This window comes from Ranitomeya imitator, chromosome 3, assembly GCF_032444005.1.
Source record: "Ranitomeya imitator isolate aRanImi1 chromosome 3, aRanImi1.pri, whole genome shotgun sequence".
In the NCBI taxonomy this organism is placed as follows: domain Eukaryota; kingdom Metazoa; phylum Chordata; class Amphibia; order Anura; family Dendrobatidae; genus Ranitomeya; species Ranitomeya imitator.
The window spans coordinates 578709788-578728771 of record NC_091284.1 but is presented as its reverse complement, the minus strand read 5'-3'; the positions used below and the strand labels follow the sequence as shown (position 1 = coordinate 578728771).

The 18984-nt window shown below is 45.9% G+C and overlaps 1 protein-coding gene across 1 annotated transcript in view; it reads left to right on the top strand.

The window, feature by feature from the left end:
* Positions 1-18984, top strand: part of UBAC2 (UBA domain containing 2) — a 285129-nt gene that overhangs the window by 21445 nt on the left and 244700 nt on the right. The window contains exons 3-5 of the mRNA XM_069757987.1: positions 10835-10962; positions 14278-14397; positions 14679-14785. Coding sequence (XP_069614088.1) covers positions 10835-10962; positions 14278-14397; positions 14679-14785 — 355 coding nt within the window. The remainder of the gene's footprint in view (positions 1-10834; positions 10963-14277; positions 14398-14678; positions 14786-18984) is intronic.

Sequence of the window (18984 nt, the reverse complement as noted above, 5' to 3'; positions counted from 1 at the left end):
CTGCGGACCCGCAGCAGATCCGCATCAAAATCGGCAGCGTGTGCACATACCCTTAATGGTTGGTAGGGGATCAAATACTTATTTCCCCCGCTAACTACAGTAGCTTGGATAACTGCATCACACCCTGTACTTTCTTCAGGCAGACTTTCTTTTTATTACCCAGAATCCATGAAAGGCAAAATTGGAGTTCTTAGAATTAAAGGGAATCTGTCAGTAGCTTTTCTAAAAACAGCCAGCACAACCAACCATATTTGTCTTCACATGTGCTTTCCAAATGCGTGCTTAAAGGGCTTTTCCATTATACATTTCTGGCTCCTCAGATGACACTCGCTCTTTTGGAATGTACTGCTGAGCTCAGTGATTGGCTGCAGCGTTGATATATACTGTACCCATTACATTATCACTGCAGCTTGTAACCAGAGACAAGCTGGTGGCAAGGAGCTGGTTGTGTATGATAGATTAACCCCCTTCACTACCTTTTAACGTACATGCATGTCAAAGTTATTATTGCTGCATTTGATGCAGGCTTTCACACAAAATCCTTATGTTTCCTCGCATCAGCCATCAAGTGCCTCTAACAGCCTCCATCAGCAACTGTTAATCATTTAAATTCCATTGTGACTCACTGAGAGCAGTATAACACGTGTGATCGCCATGCACCAATGAGTTGTCATGACAGCTGAGGGATCCCCGAACTTGTCATTACAATAAAAACTTTGAACGCCGGTTCGTAGCCGACATTCATAGGAAAGTGTGATTTGTTTGCTGCACATAGCAGGGCTGAGGCACTAATATGTATAGCACAGGTGATTGGGCGATCACAGCTTCAAGTCTCCTAAGGGGTATAAGTCAGTAAAAAGTGTTAAAAAAAGATTTTTTTTTTTTAAACACAAACTTCCACACCACAAATCACCCCCATTTTGCCCCATTGAAAAGAAAACAAAAAAAATCAAAAATACACATATTTGGTATCACTGTGTTCATAAATGTCCGATCTAGCGAAATCTAAAATAAATTAATCCGACCGGTAAACGGCGTAACAAGAAAAAAATCGAAACCACAGAATTACGTTTTTTTGGCTACCACAACATTGAAATAAGGGGCAATCAAAACATTGTGACTATTCCAAAATGGTATCACTAAAGACATCCGCTCAGGGCACAAAAAATAAGCCATCACCCAGCCTCAGATCCAGAAAAATGGAAACGCTCCAGGTCTTGGAAAATTGCAACAGAAACAATTTTTATTTTTTTTATATATATTTTTAAATGTCCGAATTTTTTTTCACCACTTAACTGAAAAAAAAAACCCTAAAAACTATTCATGTTTGGTATCTGCTGTAGGGATTTCACTCACTCAGGTGCGACGGCTGACACTCAGGAGGCACGTTCCTTTAAAAGTTCACAGGGTTTATTGCTTCATAAACCACATGGCAAAATAACAGAAAGCAAATAGCCTTTGGCTCAGGGAAAGAAAAGCAAGTGTCCAGTCCTTCAGGCTCAGTCCTGGAGCCTTAACACCCTCAGGAGGGTTTCACCTCCACACATATATCCTGTGTAAAGCATTAGCCTGGCTTATATGGAGCTAACCACACCCAGGAACCCATCACATGATTAGACATGTGGTTTGACATCACCACAGGTCCTGAAACACATATAGATAGGCATGATTATCTGCATCAAAGAAAACACTCCGGGTTACATCACAGCGACAAGCCACCTATGTGACACATACCTCCTGTCGACTACACACCCTTTAGCCATGCTACACTGCTTACTTGTACTGAGCTGGAGAATTTTATTGCCAAGTCAGTTTTGTCATATAGTGAACATGGTGAATAAAAGCAAAACTTTTTTTTTTTTTGCAATTTCAACGCACTTTGAATTTTGTTTCCGTGTTACAGTACATCACATGATAAAATGACTGGCGTCATTCAAATGTGCAGCTCATCCTGCAACGTATGGCTATATGGCCACTAAACAAAGTTATAGCTTTTGGAAGAAGTAGAGGAAAAAAACAGAAAATCGCCAGTTATTGAAGAGGTTAAGTAACATTTGATTTTATTCCATATATGGAAGTGTTTTTATTCTGTTAATAGATGAAGCAGATGCCTCATTTTGATTTTTAAAAAAGTGTAATTCCCTCTGGGATGTATGCACAATAAACAGAGGGCAGGGTTCTCCATAAGCCGTGTCCACCGGAATACAAATTCAGCCCCTTTGGATGGGACTAGAGTGCTGCCAGCTGGAGTTTGTCTTGGCAAATGTGATAGCACACTGGTAATACCATATGGCCCAAGTGCACATTAAGCTGTTTTTGTATTTTTTAAAACGAAACTAGGCATTCTTCTAGAAAATCTGGTAGCCAAGTGCTATGGTTGTGGTGGGTGGCTGTTTGGGTGTCGAAAAGCATTTGACAGTTTAATTGTTTGACATCAATTAGTTTCTAATCCATGAGCATCTTGTTTATGCAAAGTCTACTAATTATAGAGTTTTAATAATAGAGTACTAATGACATCTGAATAATTACAGATGTGTCTTTCCTAACCTTTGCTGCTGTCTCAATATATCCTGAGATGTGTGGCATGAGATTAGCAGCTTTAAGAACAAATAGCATGGTTTCACAGTACTCTGTAGCTATATGTCTATGCAATATAAAGTATGTCTGGCCCCAACCAACCCCCAGTCACATACATGTGCATACAATGACCTCGTGTGGTCACATCATCATCCTAAACTACCATCTAGATTGTACATGGGCTTGAGTACTTAGCTGTCAGGTGACCCGGGGCTCCTTCCCTGTCACTAACAATTATGGGCGCTCTAGCTCGCTCTATTCCCTGGGATACTTCCGAAGGTGAAGATGCCGGGGCCTCCGCCCTCGCCTTATCTCCTGAGTTAGCCCTCTGTTCTATTCCCTCCATCTAGGGAAGAGGGGCGCTACTGTGCACCGTAGTACACCAACCCGACAAGCAAGGCAACACAAACAAGGGTTAACAGAAAACTCCAGGTACACAAAATATCCACTCACATATAACAGAGGAATGCATCAGGGCATGGAGGTAGGGGAATAAACCAAAATAGAGGATAGGGAATTACCACACATACAAATCAACAACAGTCACAGATAACTCCTCCAACTCTCATATGAACTCCTCTACCTCCGTTAGCCATGCAGCAAATGCTAGCTCCGACAAGGATTTGTAACAGAGCCCAGATTATTAAGGGGAAAGAAGTGACTAACCTAGCTCAGCTGTGACCACAGGGATTTTCAACATGGCCAATTAACCCCTGTTGTGCCAGAAGAAATGAATCAGAAGTGCTTCTTGGCGCCGGAGCAATCAGATCCTGGAGTCTTCTGGCTCCACACTATTGCGGTAACCCGTGACATTGGCTAGCTGTTAGGTTTATTACACTTTACCATTGTCATGGAAATACAATGTGTTGCTCCAATAAAAAGCACCTTTTTTCTTGATTCCTTTTTCACACAAGAGTGCTGGTCAAGTCCAAATAGCCAGATAGTCACTGTGAATAGAAATGTTCTGCTGACACCTGAAACTGACTGGGCAGTAATTCTGAGCCCCCTGTGAGGAGGCATTAACATTGAGGGGTTAAACCTATGGAAAAATAAGCCCTACTTCATTAAGATTAGCGTTTTATATGCCAGTTGTAATGAAGTCATAAATTATGATGAATTTGTCAGGCATGCCTCTCCACCAGAGTTTTTCCTACTTTTCCAAAAAATTGGTGTAAAAACACGAAAAGTTTTTTTTTTTTTTTCCGAATTTTGAGTTGTGCAAAAATTGTAACATTTCAAGCAGTGCTACATGAGAATTCTGACGAAAACTGCTTGATGAATTTGAGTATAATGTCTGTTTCCCAGCAGCTTATCTTCTAGTTATGGCAGAGGCGTAGCTAGGGTTTTGGCTCATTGGGGCGAAGCTTCTGAGTGGGTCCCTAACCAGGTAACCTTGATTACAACTGATGCGCCCTAATACTGGAGGAGAACCTCAGCAGATGACCGCACTGTTACTGAAGATAATCTACTATACAAAGACCAACATGGATATTACTGCCATATGGTCAGTGGTAGATACCAATCCTACAGAACATATAAGAAATCACTGCACAGTTACAGATAATGACTTACCGCTGACGTTCTTTATGATGGAGTCGTCACTTTTCCCGTCTTTTCCATCTGGCCCAGACCGATATGACAACTTGTTCCAGCAACGACTCTGCTGCAGAGAATACAACAAAGACACGTTTCACTTCACATTCCAGCCCCATCACCATCTATTCCCAACCTGCAAAAACTCCTCATCCTGCTGATACCCCAATACTGAGCTGCTGCTGCCGTATGTGTCCCTATTACTGCACCTGATACCTCAATACTGAGCCGCTGCTGCCGTATGTGTCACTATTACAGCATCTGATACCCCAATACTGAGCCGCTGCTGCCGTATGTGTCCCTATTACTGCCCCTGATACCCCGATACTGAGCCGCTGCTGCTGTATGTGACCCTATTACTGCCCCTGATACCGCAATACTGAGCCGCTGCTGCCGTATGTGTCCCTATTACTGCCCCTGATACCCCAATACTGAGCCGCTGCTGCCATATGTGTCCCTATTACTGCACCTGATACCCCAATACTGAGCCGCTGCTGCCGTATGTGTCCCTATTACTGCCCCTGCTGTGTGGTTCTCTGTCCTCTAAATTCTAAGGCACCCCTCTATAATATAGCAATGCCAGGTGCAAGTGCCCTAGAAAACAGCCCATATTTTGCCCCCTAGAAAGTAATATTGTCCTGTGTGCCCCTTTGATAGTCACAGTAACCCGAGTTCCCCTATAACAATAAGTGCTGACTTTACATTTAATAATGTCTCGAGTCTCCCCCTGTACAGCTCCCCTACCCCTTAGTAACCTCCAAACTGATGGCTCCAACACTGTAATCACCACACTGTATGATGTCCCTCTAGATAGCCTCCAGATAGTATAATGCACCAGATCGTCCTCAATATAGTATAATGCACCAGATAGTCCTCAATATAGTATAGTGTACCAGATAGTCCTCAATATAGTATAATGTACCAGATAGTCCTCAATATAGTATAATGTACCAGATAGTCCTCAATATAGTATAATGTACCAGATAGTCCTCAATATTGTATAATGCACCCCCCATAGGCAGACCCTGTAGTATAAGGTAGCACCCGCAGGCAGACCCTGTAGTATAAAGCAGCACCCCTATAGGCAGACCCTATAGTATAAGACAGCGCCCCTATAGGCAAACCCTGTACTATAAGGCAGCACCCCTATAGGCAGACCCCGTAGTATAAGACAGCACCCCCATAGGTAGACCCTGTACTATAAAGGCAGCAACCCTATAGGCCGACCCTGTAGTATAATGCAGCCCCCCCAAAAGGCAGACCCTGTAGCATTAGGCAGACCCTCCCATAGGCAGACCCAGTAGTATTACGCAGACCCCCCCCCCATAGGCAGACCCCGTAGTATAAAACAGACCCCCCTATAGGCAAACCCTGTAGCATTAGGCAGAACCTGTAGTATTAGGCAGACCCCTCCATAGGCAGACCTTGTAGTATAAGGCAGACCACCCCATAACCCTGTAGTATAAGGCAGACCCCCCATAGGCAAACCCTGTAGTATTAGGCAGAACCCCCAAAGGCACACCCTGTAGTATAAGGCAGACCCCCCACAGGCAGACCCTGTAGTATTAGGCAGATGCTCCATAGGCAGACCCTGTAGTATTAGGCAGACCCCCTCCCATAGACAGACCTTGTAGTATTAGGCAGACCCCCCCCATAGGCAGACTCTGTAGTATTAGGCAGACCCCCCCTCATAGGCAGATCCTGTAGTATTAGGTAGACCCCCCTCATAGGCAGATCCTGTAGTATTAGGCAAACCCCCCCATAGGCAGACTCTGTAGTATTAGGCAGACCCCCTATAGGCAGAACCCCCCATAGGCAGACCCTGTAGTATTAGGCAGACCCCCCCATAGGCAGATTGTGTACTATAAGGCAGCACCCCTTAATAAAGTAAATAAATACTCACCTCTTCTTCCTGGTTCCTGCGCTGCTCTGAGCTCCCGCTCGCCTCGGCGCCGGGCAGTGACTCATCGCATCCCCTGTCAGCGTCCCCTGCTGGCACCGGGGCCCCCCGCCTGCTCAGGGGCCCCATAGCGGCCGGCGGCAGAGCAGGGAGATAGTTACAGTAGTGTAGCTCCGGGTGGGCCCCCTCAGAGCACTGGGCCCGGGGCGCCCACTCCCTCTGCCCCCCCCCCCCCCCCCCAGGTAGCTACGCTACTGAGTTATGGCTTCAGAAATGATAGGGAGGTAAGAAGCTAAGTTTCCATTGTGGGAAACAGACGACTGTCAGCTGCGTAATTGCTTGCCAATAATCTGAGGGTATGTGCACACGTCAGGTTTTTTTCCTGACAAAATCCTGAGAATTCTGCCAGAAATCCGCGTCTTTTTTCACGCAGATTTCTTGCGGAATTTGCGCGTTTTTTGCGTTTTTTTTTTTCAGGAATGTCCTTTTTGATATGGAATCCGCAAAAAATCCGCAAAAAGAATGAGCATGTCCGTTCTTTTTGCGGAATGCGTTTTTTTTGCGGAAAAAAAAACGCTAACATATGCACAAAAAATGCGGAATGCATTCTAAAAGATAGGATGCATAATGTTAGCGTTTTTTTACCGGATTTATAGCGTTTTTATTGCGAAATTCCACAAAAAAAACGCTAAAAATCCGGATGTGTTCACATACTTTGATGCGTTTTACAAAGCCAGTAAAGTGCATGTGATTGTAAGAAATATACTGTATCCCAGTGTGAGCTGACATGAGCTGTGGGTTTGAGATCTGCAGCATATATTGACATGCTGCAGAGGCAGGTGCTTTCCCCACACATTTCTCACAATGACCTCTGCACCGGTATCTACCACTGCGGAACCTCTGCTGTTGGAGGTCCGCAGCAAATATTTTCCATAGGAACGTAGCCTGAAGGTCACAGCCATGTTTCTCTCACATATATACCATAAATAGTGATTGTACTTATGATGGAGGATGTACTTTATTAGTCAACTTGTTTTTTGTTACTCGCTGAGGTTTCACTTTTACTTGTTGCAACTTTGCCAGTAACTTTGTCACAATGTTAGATTACTAGACGGGAGATTTGTAGCACTGAGGTTGTTAGCTTCAGTAAAATAAACCTAGGAAAAGTCATCCAGCACACTAAGTGGTTGGAGAGGCTAAACAGAAGAGGCAAAGTAAAGCCGCAAGTGAATAAGGTTGAGACAATCCAAAACTGGCCAAAAACCGTCTCCAAGAAACGGGGTGGGGGAGGGATATGTGACAAAGTCACTGGCAATTTACTCGAGGGGAGATACAAGTGCTTCTCTCTAAGTTAGAATATCAAAAAGTTAATTTATTTCCGTTCTTCAATACATGTAGTGAAACTACTGTATTTATATAGAGTCATTGCAAACTGAGTGATCTATTTCAAGTGTTTATTTCTGTTAATGTTGATGATTATGGCTCACAGCCATTGAAAACCCCAAAATCATTATCTCAGTAATTTAGCATAGTTTATAACACCATCTTGAAAAATGTTTTTAAAATCCGAAATTTTGACCTACTGAAATGTATGTTCAATAAATGCATTCAATACTTGGCCGAGGCTCCTTTTGCATCAATTACTGCATCGATGCAGCGTGGCATGGAGGCGATCAGCCTGTGGCACTGCTGAGGTGTTATGGAAGCCCAGGTTGCTTTCATAGCAGCCTTCAGCTCGTCTGCATTGTTGGGTCTGGTGTCTCAACATCTTCCTCTTGACAATACCTCATAGATTTTCTATGGGGTTAAGGTCAGGCGAGGTTGCTGGCCAATCAAGCACAGTGATAATATTGTTTTTAAACCAGGTATTGGTACTTTTGGCAATGAATTCCATCTCCAAAAAGCTTGTCGGCAGAGGGAAGCATGAAATGCTCTAAAATTTCATGGTAGATGGCTGCGCTGACTTTGGTCTTGATAAAACACAGTGGACCTATGCCAGCAGATGGCATGACTCCTAAAACCATCAGTGATTGTGGAAACTTCACACTAGACCGCAAGCAGCTTGGATTGTGTGCCACTCGATTCTTCCTCCAGACTCTGGAACCTTGATTTCCAAATAAAGTGCAAAATTTGATTTAATCTGAAAATACCTTGGACCACTGAGCAACAGTCCAGATCTTTTTCTCCTTGGCCCAGGTAAGACGCTTCTGGCATTGTATATTGGTCATGAGTGGCTTGACACAAGGAATGTGACACTTGTAGCCCATGTCCTGGACACGTCTGTGTATGGTGGCTCTTGAAGCTCTTGACTCCAGCAGCAGTCCATGCTTTGTGAAACTCCCCTCAATTTTGAATGGCCTTTTCTTTACAATCCTTTCAAGGCTGCGGTAATCTCGGTTGCTTGTTCACCTTTTTCTGCCACACTTTTTTCCTTCCACTCAACTTTCCATTAATATGCTTGGATACAGCACTCTGTGAACAGACAGCTTCTTTAGCAATGACCTTTTGTGGCTTACCCTCCTTGTGGAGTGTGTCAATGACTGCCTTCTGGACATCTGTCAAGTCAGCAGTCTTCCCCATGATTGTAGAAGTGGAGCCTACTGAAACAGACTAAGGGACCTTTTTAAACGCTTAGGAAGTCTTTGCAGGTGTTTGTTAATTATTTTAATTTACTGAGATAATGACTTTTGGGTTTTCATTGGCTGTAAGCTATAATCATCAACATTAACAGAAATAAACACTTGAAATAGATCACTCTGTTTGTAATAAATATATGAGTTTCACTTTTTGTTTTTGAAGAACTGTAATAAATTAACTGTTTGATGATATTCTAATTTAGTGAGAATCACTTGTATGTAGCACTGAGGTTGTTATTTTCAGTAAAAACTTAGGAAAAATCATCCAGCACACTAAGTGGTGAGAGGGGTTAATCAGCCATGTTTTGTGCTAGGATGAACAGCTGCACTGTGAGAGGAGTCCAGAGGATAAATACCCTGCTTTCTTGAGCATTCAGTGTGATGTGGGCCTGGAGGTACAAGCTCTGGAGATGTGCTGTTGTGTTTAGGGAAGCTGGATGTATGGAAATTAAAAGTCTCCTGGATTGAATATGCTAAAGTACATAGAAGGTGGAATCTAAGCCAGGTGGGCTACCAGCACTATTGTATGGACTTGTTAGGCCGGTTTCACATTAGCGTTTGCATGAGCTGCGGAGGGCTGCGGACTTCCTCCGTGAAGCCCCGCCCTAGGCCTCACCTCCGCCGCTAGCTCCGCCTACTTATGCATGCGGCCGGCATGCGGCCTGCGTACCTATCTTTAACATTAGGTATGCAGGTCGTGCCGCTATATGCGGATGCTTCCGCATGCGTTGTTTTGACGATGCGGCGACCAGCGTAGGATGCAGCTTGTAGCAATTTTTTTTTCTGCGCATCGTCAAAACGACGCATGCGAAAGCATCCGCAAACAGCGGCACGACCTGCGTACCTAATGTTAAAGATAGGTACGAAGGCCGCATGCCGGCCGCATGCAGAAGTAGGCGGAGCTAGCGGCGGAGGTGCGGCCGAGGGCGGGGCTTCACAGAGGAAGTCCGCAGCCCTCCACAGCTCATGCAAACGCTAATGTGAAACTAGCCTTACTTTGTTTTACCTTCTGTCGCACAAAGGCTGTGTTTACAATTTCTGGTGACGTGGTTTATGAGGATTGCAATAAACAGGCTGACTTTAAGGCTATGTGCCCACGTTGCAGAAATGCTGCCGAAATGTCCGCAGCATTTCTGCAACTCCCTGCCGCGGGTAAAACGCATGCGGAATTCGCATGCGTTTTCCCTCAAAACACAAGCGTTTTGCAAGCGTTTTTAACTTGCAGAATGCTTGCGCTTTTCCAAGCGATTTGAAGTGCTTGACAAGTGTGACCAACTTTTTACTATTGATGCTGCCTATGCAGCAGCATCAATTGTAAAAGATAGAATGTTAAAAATAATAATAAAAAAAAAAAAATGGTTATTCTCACCTCCCGACGGCCCCCGATCTCCTCAGTGGTGCTCCCGGTACGTTCCGTTCTTAGGGATGCTTTGCGAGAAGGACCTTTGTGACATCACGGTCTTGTGACCGCGATGTCATCTCGGGTGATTCGCGCAATGCATCCCTGGGAACGGAAGCCGCCACGTGCACCGCTGAGAGGTGGGAGGACTCGGGGGGCCATCAAGAACATAAGTATATCCATATTTTTTATTTTAATTCTTTTTTTTTTTTTTTTACAGGAATATTGTACCCAGGGCCTGGAGGAGTGTCTCCTCTCCTGAGTCTCCTCCAGATCCTGGGAACCATCCGCACATGAAGCGCTCACTTTACACATGGTAGGCATAGCCACATGCGTAAAGTGAGCGTTTCAATGCAATCCTATGGCTGCGGAATCACCGTCATTCCGCAGAAATAATGAACATGCTGCGGATTTTACTGCTATGCGATTCCGCAGCGGGAAAATCCGCAGCATGGGCCCAGAAACTGTGAAATCCCATAGGATTGCATGGGAATGCGTTTTAAGCATTTTTTAAGCATTTCCACTGTGGCAAAAAACGTGACGGAAAAGCATAAAAAACGCAACGTGGGCACACAGCCTCAATAGAAACATTTCCTGTCTACCACACCATATAAAATGTATTTATTTAATAAAATATTAATTATAGAAGAATAAGTGATGATTGTCAGTGATTTCTGTACTTCACATGGTCTTGTGTGGGGTTTTTAATGTGTTATCATTGTTTTGCAGATAAAGCCCCCTTGTCCAAAGGCCTTCTACTTATCCCCGGTGCACTGTCCATTCTGCTGGCATTCCTGTTTCAGCAGCAGCAGTCATATTTTGTCTATAATTTGCAAGCAATAAAAGAAAGTTTCCATGTAAGTAAGAAGCAATTGTAAAATTTTAGAGACATTTGGAAATAAAAAAAAAAGTTGGACAAGCAAGTTCTCCCCATGTTGGTCAGGGTTTCCTCCCACACTCCTAGTGAGTTTAGATTGTGAGCCCCAATGTGCTCACAATGGTGAGGGCAAAGTCTGTAAAGCGCTGTGGAATATGTTGTCACTATATAAGCAACCATAATACATAAATCAAAAGGCTCTGAACACTATTGCACACTGCCTTATCGAACGCTACTAGCCCTGCCTGTAATCATTGCTTTCATTTCCTATTTTTATTCTTTTCATGGTAGTTCTCAGAAGCAAAATTGAAAGAAGGTTTTTCAGGATAGAAGTGTTTTTTATTTCAAATTGCTAATTGTGTAAATGCAAATCTAAGCACTAACCAGCATACAAATCGCATTTACAGACCTGGAAAAAATGTTAAAACATGTTGAGTAGCATAATGTCCATGGGGCGGATTATGTTCTTGCTACTTTACAGAAGAACTCCTAGAAAAAAATGTGCCTAAACATTGAATCCTGTCACTGTGTATATCTACTATATAATTGTCTAAGGGCCACTTCCGTCTGTCTGTCTGTCTGTCTGTCTTTCTGTCTGTCTGTCACGGATATTCATTGGTCGCGGCCTCTGTCTGTCATGGAATCCAAGTCGCTGATTGGTCGTGGCAAAACGCCCACGACCATTGCCACAACCAATCAGCGACGGGCGCAGTCCGGCGGCAACATGGCCGCTCCTTCCTCCCCGCAGACAGTGCCCGCTCCGTACTCCAGTCAGCGCTCACACAGGGTTAATGGCAGCGCTAATGGACCGCGTTATGCCGCGGTGTAACGCACTCCATTAACGCTGCTATTAACCCTGTGACCAACTTTTTTACTATTGATGCTGCCTATGCAAGTGGCAGGTTCCGGTGGAAAGGATGGTATGCGACAAGGACCTGCCATGACGTCACGGTCATGTGACCGCGACGTCATCACAGGTCCTGCGCCAATACCAACCCTGGGACCGGCAGCTGCCGCGTTCACCGCACACAGGGCCAGGATTTCAAAGGAGGGTGAGTATATGTTTATTTTTTATTTTAAGTCTGTATACTACATAGCTCTGTGCTGTATACTCTGTCGCTGTGCAATATACTACGTGGCTGGACAATATACTACGTGGCTGGACAATATACTACGTGGCTGGGCAATATGCTACGTGGCTGGGCAATATACTACGTGGCTGGGCAATATACTACGTGACTGGGCAATATACTAAGTCGCTGGGCAATATACTACGTGGACATGCATATTCTAGAATACCCGATGCGTTGGAATCGGGCCACCATCTAGTAATGTAATATTCGTGTATTTAAAGGGAATCTGTCACTGCATTTTGGCCCTATAAACTGCAGCCACCACCATTAGGGGCTTATCTACAGCATTCTATAATGCTGTAGATAATCCCCCGATGTAACGTGGAAGATAAGAAAAATAAGTTAGATTATACTCACCCAGGGGCGGTCCCGGTGTGGTCCGGTCCGATGGGCGTCGCGGTCCGGGGCCTCCCATCTTCATACGATGACGTCCTCTTCTTTGCTTCCTGTCGCGGCTCCGGCGCAGGCATACTTATCTGCCCTGTTAACAGTAGAGCACAGTACTGCAGTGCGCTGGTGCCAGGAAAGGTCAGAGAGGCCCGGTGCCTGCGCACTGCAGTACTTTGCTCTGCCCTCAACAGGGCAAATCAGTACGCCTGTGCAGGAGCCGCAACAGAAGCAAGGGAGAGGATGTCATCGTATGACGATGGGAGGCACCGGACCCGGACCGTGACGCCCATCGGACCGGACCGCAGCAGGACCGCCCCTGGGTGAGTATAATCTAAGGCTACTTTCACACTAGCATCGGAATCTCCCCGTCGCAATGCGTCGGGGAGAGATTCCGACGTTAGCGTTTTACGCATTGCACAACGGAGGCAGCGGATGCATTTCTCCGGCGCATCCGCTGCCCCATTGTAAGGTGGGGGTGGAGTTCCGGCCGCGCATGTGCGGTCGGAAAAAGCGGTCCGTCAGGAGCAAAAAACGTTACATGTAGCGTTTTTTGCTCCCGACGGTCCGCAGAAGCACGACGCATCCGTCACACGACGGATGCGACGTGTGGCAATCCGTCGCAATGCGTCGTCAATACAAGTCTATGGGGAAAAAACGCATCCTGCAAGCAAATTCTGCAAAACAACGCATTGCGGCGGATTGCAGTTAACGCTAGTGTGAAAGTAGCCTAACTTGTTTTTCTCTTTTTTCAGGTTACATTGGGGGCTTTTCTACAGCATTCCAGAATGCTGTATGTAGATAAGCCCCTAATGCCGGTGGCCGCAGCTTATAGGGCCAAAATGAGGTGACAGATTCCCTTTAAATATCTACCGACTGCCGTGTTCTCAGGCTGTGTTGACCCACACAGTGTGTTATGACTGCTATATGCTTTCCCAATGTAAACCTGTGAAACTCCTATTGAAGTTATTGATTTACAGCTAAACCCATCAACATTGTATAATACATATGGGATACAGATGATTGCCGACGTGGTTAAGAATTTGGCATGTCTGATTTTGGAATCCTCTCTTGTTCTCCCTGAAATATGCTGCCGCCAATGTTATCTGGCAGCAGCTTTTTTTTTTTAAGGCAACACAGGAGTGCTATTGTGAATAGGTGGGATGGCCAAGGTAGCAGCTGGCAAAACGATCAGCCAACCGCTATCTAACGAGGTATGGGGGGGTTAGACTAGTACGTCTTCAAAGTAGCCAGTTTTACTGTAGTGGTTCATGCTGTTTGGTAAATCTTTAACATTTTAAGACTGTCCTGTTTAACTTTACACCACCTATTAGTTGACGTACTTTTGTGCCCAAATTTTGATACATATTGTCACTTATTAAAACATGCCACTCTTCTGGAAAGCCCTTTTCAGCTAGTCTGTCGCCACTTATTGGAAAGTCATGAATGACAGTTTATTTGCACAAATTAAGCCAGAATTATGGTTTCTTCTACCTTAAAGAAAAGAATTCCCCCGATGTCCTATATACGACGCATGCCATGGGACCCGCCATGGCCTCACGGTTCTTTTCTGTATTGATAATTGGGCGTAAAACCTATTATAAAATATTTTTCTCTTGTGACATATGAAAGTGATTTACTGACCTAATTCCTCAGCTTGTTGGTAAAATGATAGCCGTACACTGTGACCTCATGTCCTGGTACATTTTCCTAAAGTTACCACCTGGAGAACACCGCTAGGCACTACAAATGTCAGCTCTTCCTTCATATTTCAGGTCTGGAAGCTGGTCTCGGGGAGGATAGTGTGTCTTGATTTGAAGGACACCTTCTGTTGCAGTTTACTGATCTACAATTTTAGGACATTAGAGAGAAGATTTGGCAGTCAGAAATTTACCGTAAGTCGTTGTTTTGTAATCTTTATATAAGCGATATAATTAATATATATCTTATTAATCCATTGATCACTTCTATGTAGTTTGCATTTCATGGCCTAAAGCACCTGGGTGACACCGAGCCACCATGGCAAAATGTTTCTTGTAGAGATTGTCAGCCATGGAGTGGGTAGGTGTCACTTTCTTTTAGTGCAGTGAAATGTCAGTTTTGACACTTTTTTTCCCCTCTTTGGCTCAAGTTTGTTATTTTGTAGTACAATAAATGTTGTGTGTTTTTATTGCAGTCATATTTGTTTGGGACATGGATACTTTCAGCACTTTCTGATGTCGTGCTTGTCCAAGCTGTAGAAGTTGTGGCTGGTGTAACTCTTACTACTCTGCCTTCTGGATTGTAAGTCTTTGACTTTTTTCAATTAGAAGTGTTTTTGAGACCGACGTGTGAGACATTTGCATGGTAAAACGATTAGGCGTAACTTGAATTACGTTACAGTTGCCTATTTTCTAAATGTGGTTCATTTCTTCTGTGCTAGACTCAACCACAAACTTTTAAACCTTTCAAAAGAATCCAAAAGCTCCATCACAATACTTTCACTTTAACCTATGATGTAAAGGAAAGCAGACTGTCATCTCTTTGGGAAGTTAAAGGGAATCTGTCAGCAGGTTTTTGGTACCTCTTCTGAGAGCAGTCCGATGTAGGAAAAGAGAAGCTGAGTCCAATGGTGTATCACTTACATTACTGGGTGCAGCAGCTGTGACACAATCAGTGTTCATAGATGCAGCATGTAGCAGAGCTCAAAGAGCTAATCCCGCCCACACCAGGGTGTGTATGTACATTGTCTATTGACAGTGAGCAGCTTATCACAGGAGGGGCCATGGTCGGTCTAGAAAGTGCCTGTGCCATGTAGTCCAGGCAATGATAATCACCTGGTGATAAAACCTTAATTGTAAGTAAACAATAACACAGAGCCTGATAAGAGACACATTTTTGAAATCTGTGTTTTAACCCCTACCTCATGCTTTCCTCAGATAACACAGAATCTCGTCACTGGCTCTTGTCCTCAGTACAGTACCGAGCAGTGGCCATTATTTAGTGCCAACAATAAGGCTTCTTTCATACAAGCGTCGGGCTCGGCCCGTCGCAGTTCGTCGGGCCGAGGTTACCGACGCTAGCAGTGAATGCGCCGCACAACGGGGGCAGCGGATGCATTTTTCCAGCGCATCCGCTGCCCCATTGTGAGGTGCGGGGAGATGGGGGTGGAGTTCCGGCCACGCATGTGCGGTCGGAAAAAGCGGACCGTCAACCGCAAAAAACGTTACATGTAACTTTTTTTTCTCCCAGCGGACCGCCACAACACGACGCAACCGTCGCACACACGCGGTTGCAACGTGTGTCAATGCGTCGCTAATGTTAGTCTATGGGGCAAAAACGCATCCTGCAGACAACTTTGCAGGATGCATTTTTTCCCCTAAACGACGCATTGCGACGTATTTGAAAAAACGCCAGTGTGAAAGTAGCCTAACACAATCTCAGTGCTACTGCAATATCTTTGCAGAGCCGCTGATTGACAGGGCTTGCTTGCTAAAAATTCAATCAAGATATTATAATTCTAAGTATGCAAATTGAGGGGGCGAGACAGTGCACTGAGCCCTTCCTTGCCCACACCAAAGGTGCAGCAGAGCCCCCTCATTTGCATACAAAATAGTTTTTTTTTTTTTTTTATTTACAATAAGTTCTGGAGTCAGATTATCAGGGAGATCAGTGTCCGGCCCAGAGATCGTAACAGCTCATTTACATATTAAAGGGCACCTGTCAGCAGGATTGTGCACAGTAATCAACACAGTGTCAGGTCGGCGCCGTTATACTGATTCATATGATACCTTGGTTGATGAAATCCGTCTTGTGGTTGTTGTGTAATCTTTATTTTCAGTTTTGAGTTAACGAAATGCTCATGCCTCGGGGCGGCCTGTGGGGGTCTTCATGTGGTACTCTGCTTAGCTATTCATACCGATGACTGCTGACAGGTCAGTGATCCCTCACTGACCTGCCCCCTAGTTTTTGTACTGATATAGATATTGGAAAAAACAAATCTTTCTCAAAATGGCACTCGCCACGCCTGCGCAGTAGCGTCTATCAGATCGCCACTAGATTCTACTGCACAGGCACGGCCGTCGCCACTTGTAGAAAGATTTTTTTTTTTCATAATCCTTGTATATGACTAAATAAAACAATTTAATGCACAATGTAGAGGTGATCATGCTGCAGCATCTGCGCTGCCTACAGAAGGTGATTTTTTTTTCCAATACATAATCAGTATGTAAACTAGGAGGCAGGTCAGTGAGGGATCAGTGACCTGTCATAGGCCCATACACATGAATACCTAATCAGAGCACCACATGAAGACCCCCCACAGGCCGCCGCACAGCACGAGCAGATCATTAAAGGTACCGTCACACTAAGCGACGCTGCAGCGATACCGACAACGATCCGGATCGCTGCAGCATCGCTGTTTGGTCGCTGGAGAGCTGTCACACAGACAGCTCTCCAGCGACCAACGATGCCGGTAACCAGGGTAAACATCGGGTAACTAAGCGCAGGGCCGCGCTTAGTAACCCGATGTTTACCCTGGTTACCATCCTAAAAGTAAAAAAAAAACAAACAGTACATACTTACCTACCGCTGTCTGTCCTCCAGCGCTGTGCTCTGCGCTCCTCCTGTACTGGCTGTGAGCACAGCGGCCGGAAAGCAGAGCGGTGACGTCACCGCTCTGCTTTCCGGCTGACCGACGCTCACAGCCAGTACAGGAGGAGAGCAGAGCACAGCGCTGGAGGACAGACAGCGGTAGGTAAGTATGTACTGTTTTTTTTTTTTTAACTTTTAGGACGGTAACCAGGGTAAACATAGTTACCCGATGTTTACCCTGGTTACCAGTGAAGACATCGCTGAATCGGTGTCACACACGCCGATTCAGCGATGTCTGCGTGGAGTCCAGCGACCAAATAAAGTTCTGGACTTTCTTCCCCGACCAGCGACAGCACAGCAGGGGCCTGATCGCTGCTGCCTGTCACACTGGACGATATCGCTAGCGAGGACGCTGCAACGTCACGGATCGCTAGCGATATCGTCTAGTGTGACGGTACCTTAACTCAAAGCTGAAAATAAAGATATAACAACAACCACAAGACGGATTTCATCAACCAAGGTATCATTTTAATCAGTACAACGGCGCCGACCTGACACTGTTTGTAGGTTACTGTGCACAATCCTGCTGACAGGTTCCCTTTTAAGAAAAACGTGGGTTTTTCTGGAATAAGACATCGAATCACCGATTTATTCAGTCGCCATGACAGCACAACGGGAGAGAGGGGATCCGCCCTTCAGGGACAGGAAACCTACAGACATAAAAAGGGCGGCACCTCTCTCCCACGTCAGTTTGGTTTCCTGTCCCTGACAGCGGAACCTCTTGCAGACAGGCCCTGACAAGAGGGTCGAAGTAAGAAGACTCCCCACTCCTGGCGGCCCGGTACAGGTAGCGGGGGTCCCCTACCTCGGCCCGTCCAGGGGGCAGGAAGCACCACACGGCAGGGGCACTGCGCGGTGTAGGTGACAGCAGGAGGAAGCAGCCTCTGATAGGCTAGCTTCTCAGGCAACCGCACATACCTATGGAGGTGCTTGGCTACTCAGGGTCCCGGGAGTCATGGCTGGTCCGGGCGGGGACGTGGCATTGGTCCGGGGGGTTTGCTGGCGTCCTGGTCCGCGTGTCGGCTTGGCGCCGCCGCTGCGTCCTGAAGGGGGTAAGCCTCGTAGAAGCTCCCAGCGTCGGTCTAGTGGCACCTGTTTGTCCCTAGAAAGGGTTAACCATCTGGTCAAAGCAGTAGCCGCGCTGGTGGAGCTAAGGAGGCACGGATCTCTATACCAAATACCCAATCGGAATGTTCCATTCAGGATGTTATGTTCAGGGGTATTGAGCGAAAATCCCGAAGAGCCTTTCCAGTGATTGACAAGATCAAATCGTTAATCTCAAAAGAATGGAAGAAACCAGAAAGGAAGCGTGTCCGAATGATGCGGCGGGCGGCGCGGCCGGATGACGCGGCTGGGCATGCGCAGTAGCGTCATCTCCGGCTAATGGCGGCGCCCAGCTGCGGGATCAGTCTGGGCTTCAGGGAGGGGTAGCGCAGCACAGCGGCAGACGGTTTAATGGCCACCTGGGATTCCCTGCTGGCCCCCATCCGGGGGCGGTACCTTGGGGGTATTTAATGCGGCAAGCTGGGGCAGTCGCTAAGGCATGCAAAAAGTCGTCTCTCCCCTTCGACGACTTGGGAAATTTGAAAGACCCGTTAGATAGGAAAGCCGACATCTTCCTTAAGGGAGCTTGGGAGACTTCAGCAGGGTCTCTGAGGCCAGCCATTGCAGCCACTTGTACCGCTCGATCCTTGATGGTTTGGTTGGGTCACCTCGAAGATCAGCTCAGAGATAAAGTCCCTAGGTCGGAAATATTGTCCTCTATGTCCACAATCCAGGATGCCGCAGCCTTCCTCTCAGATGCTTCAGCAGATTCGGTCAGGTTGGCCGCCAGGTCCTCGGCATTATCC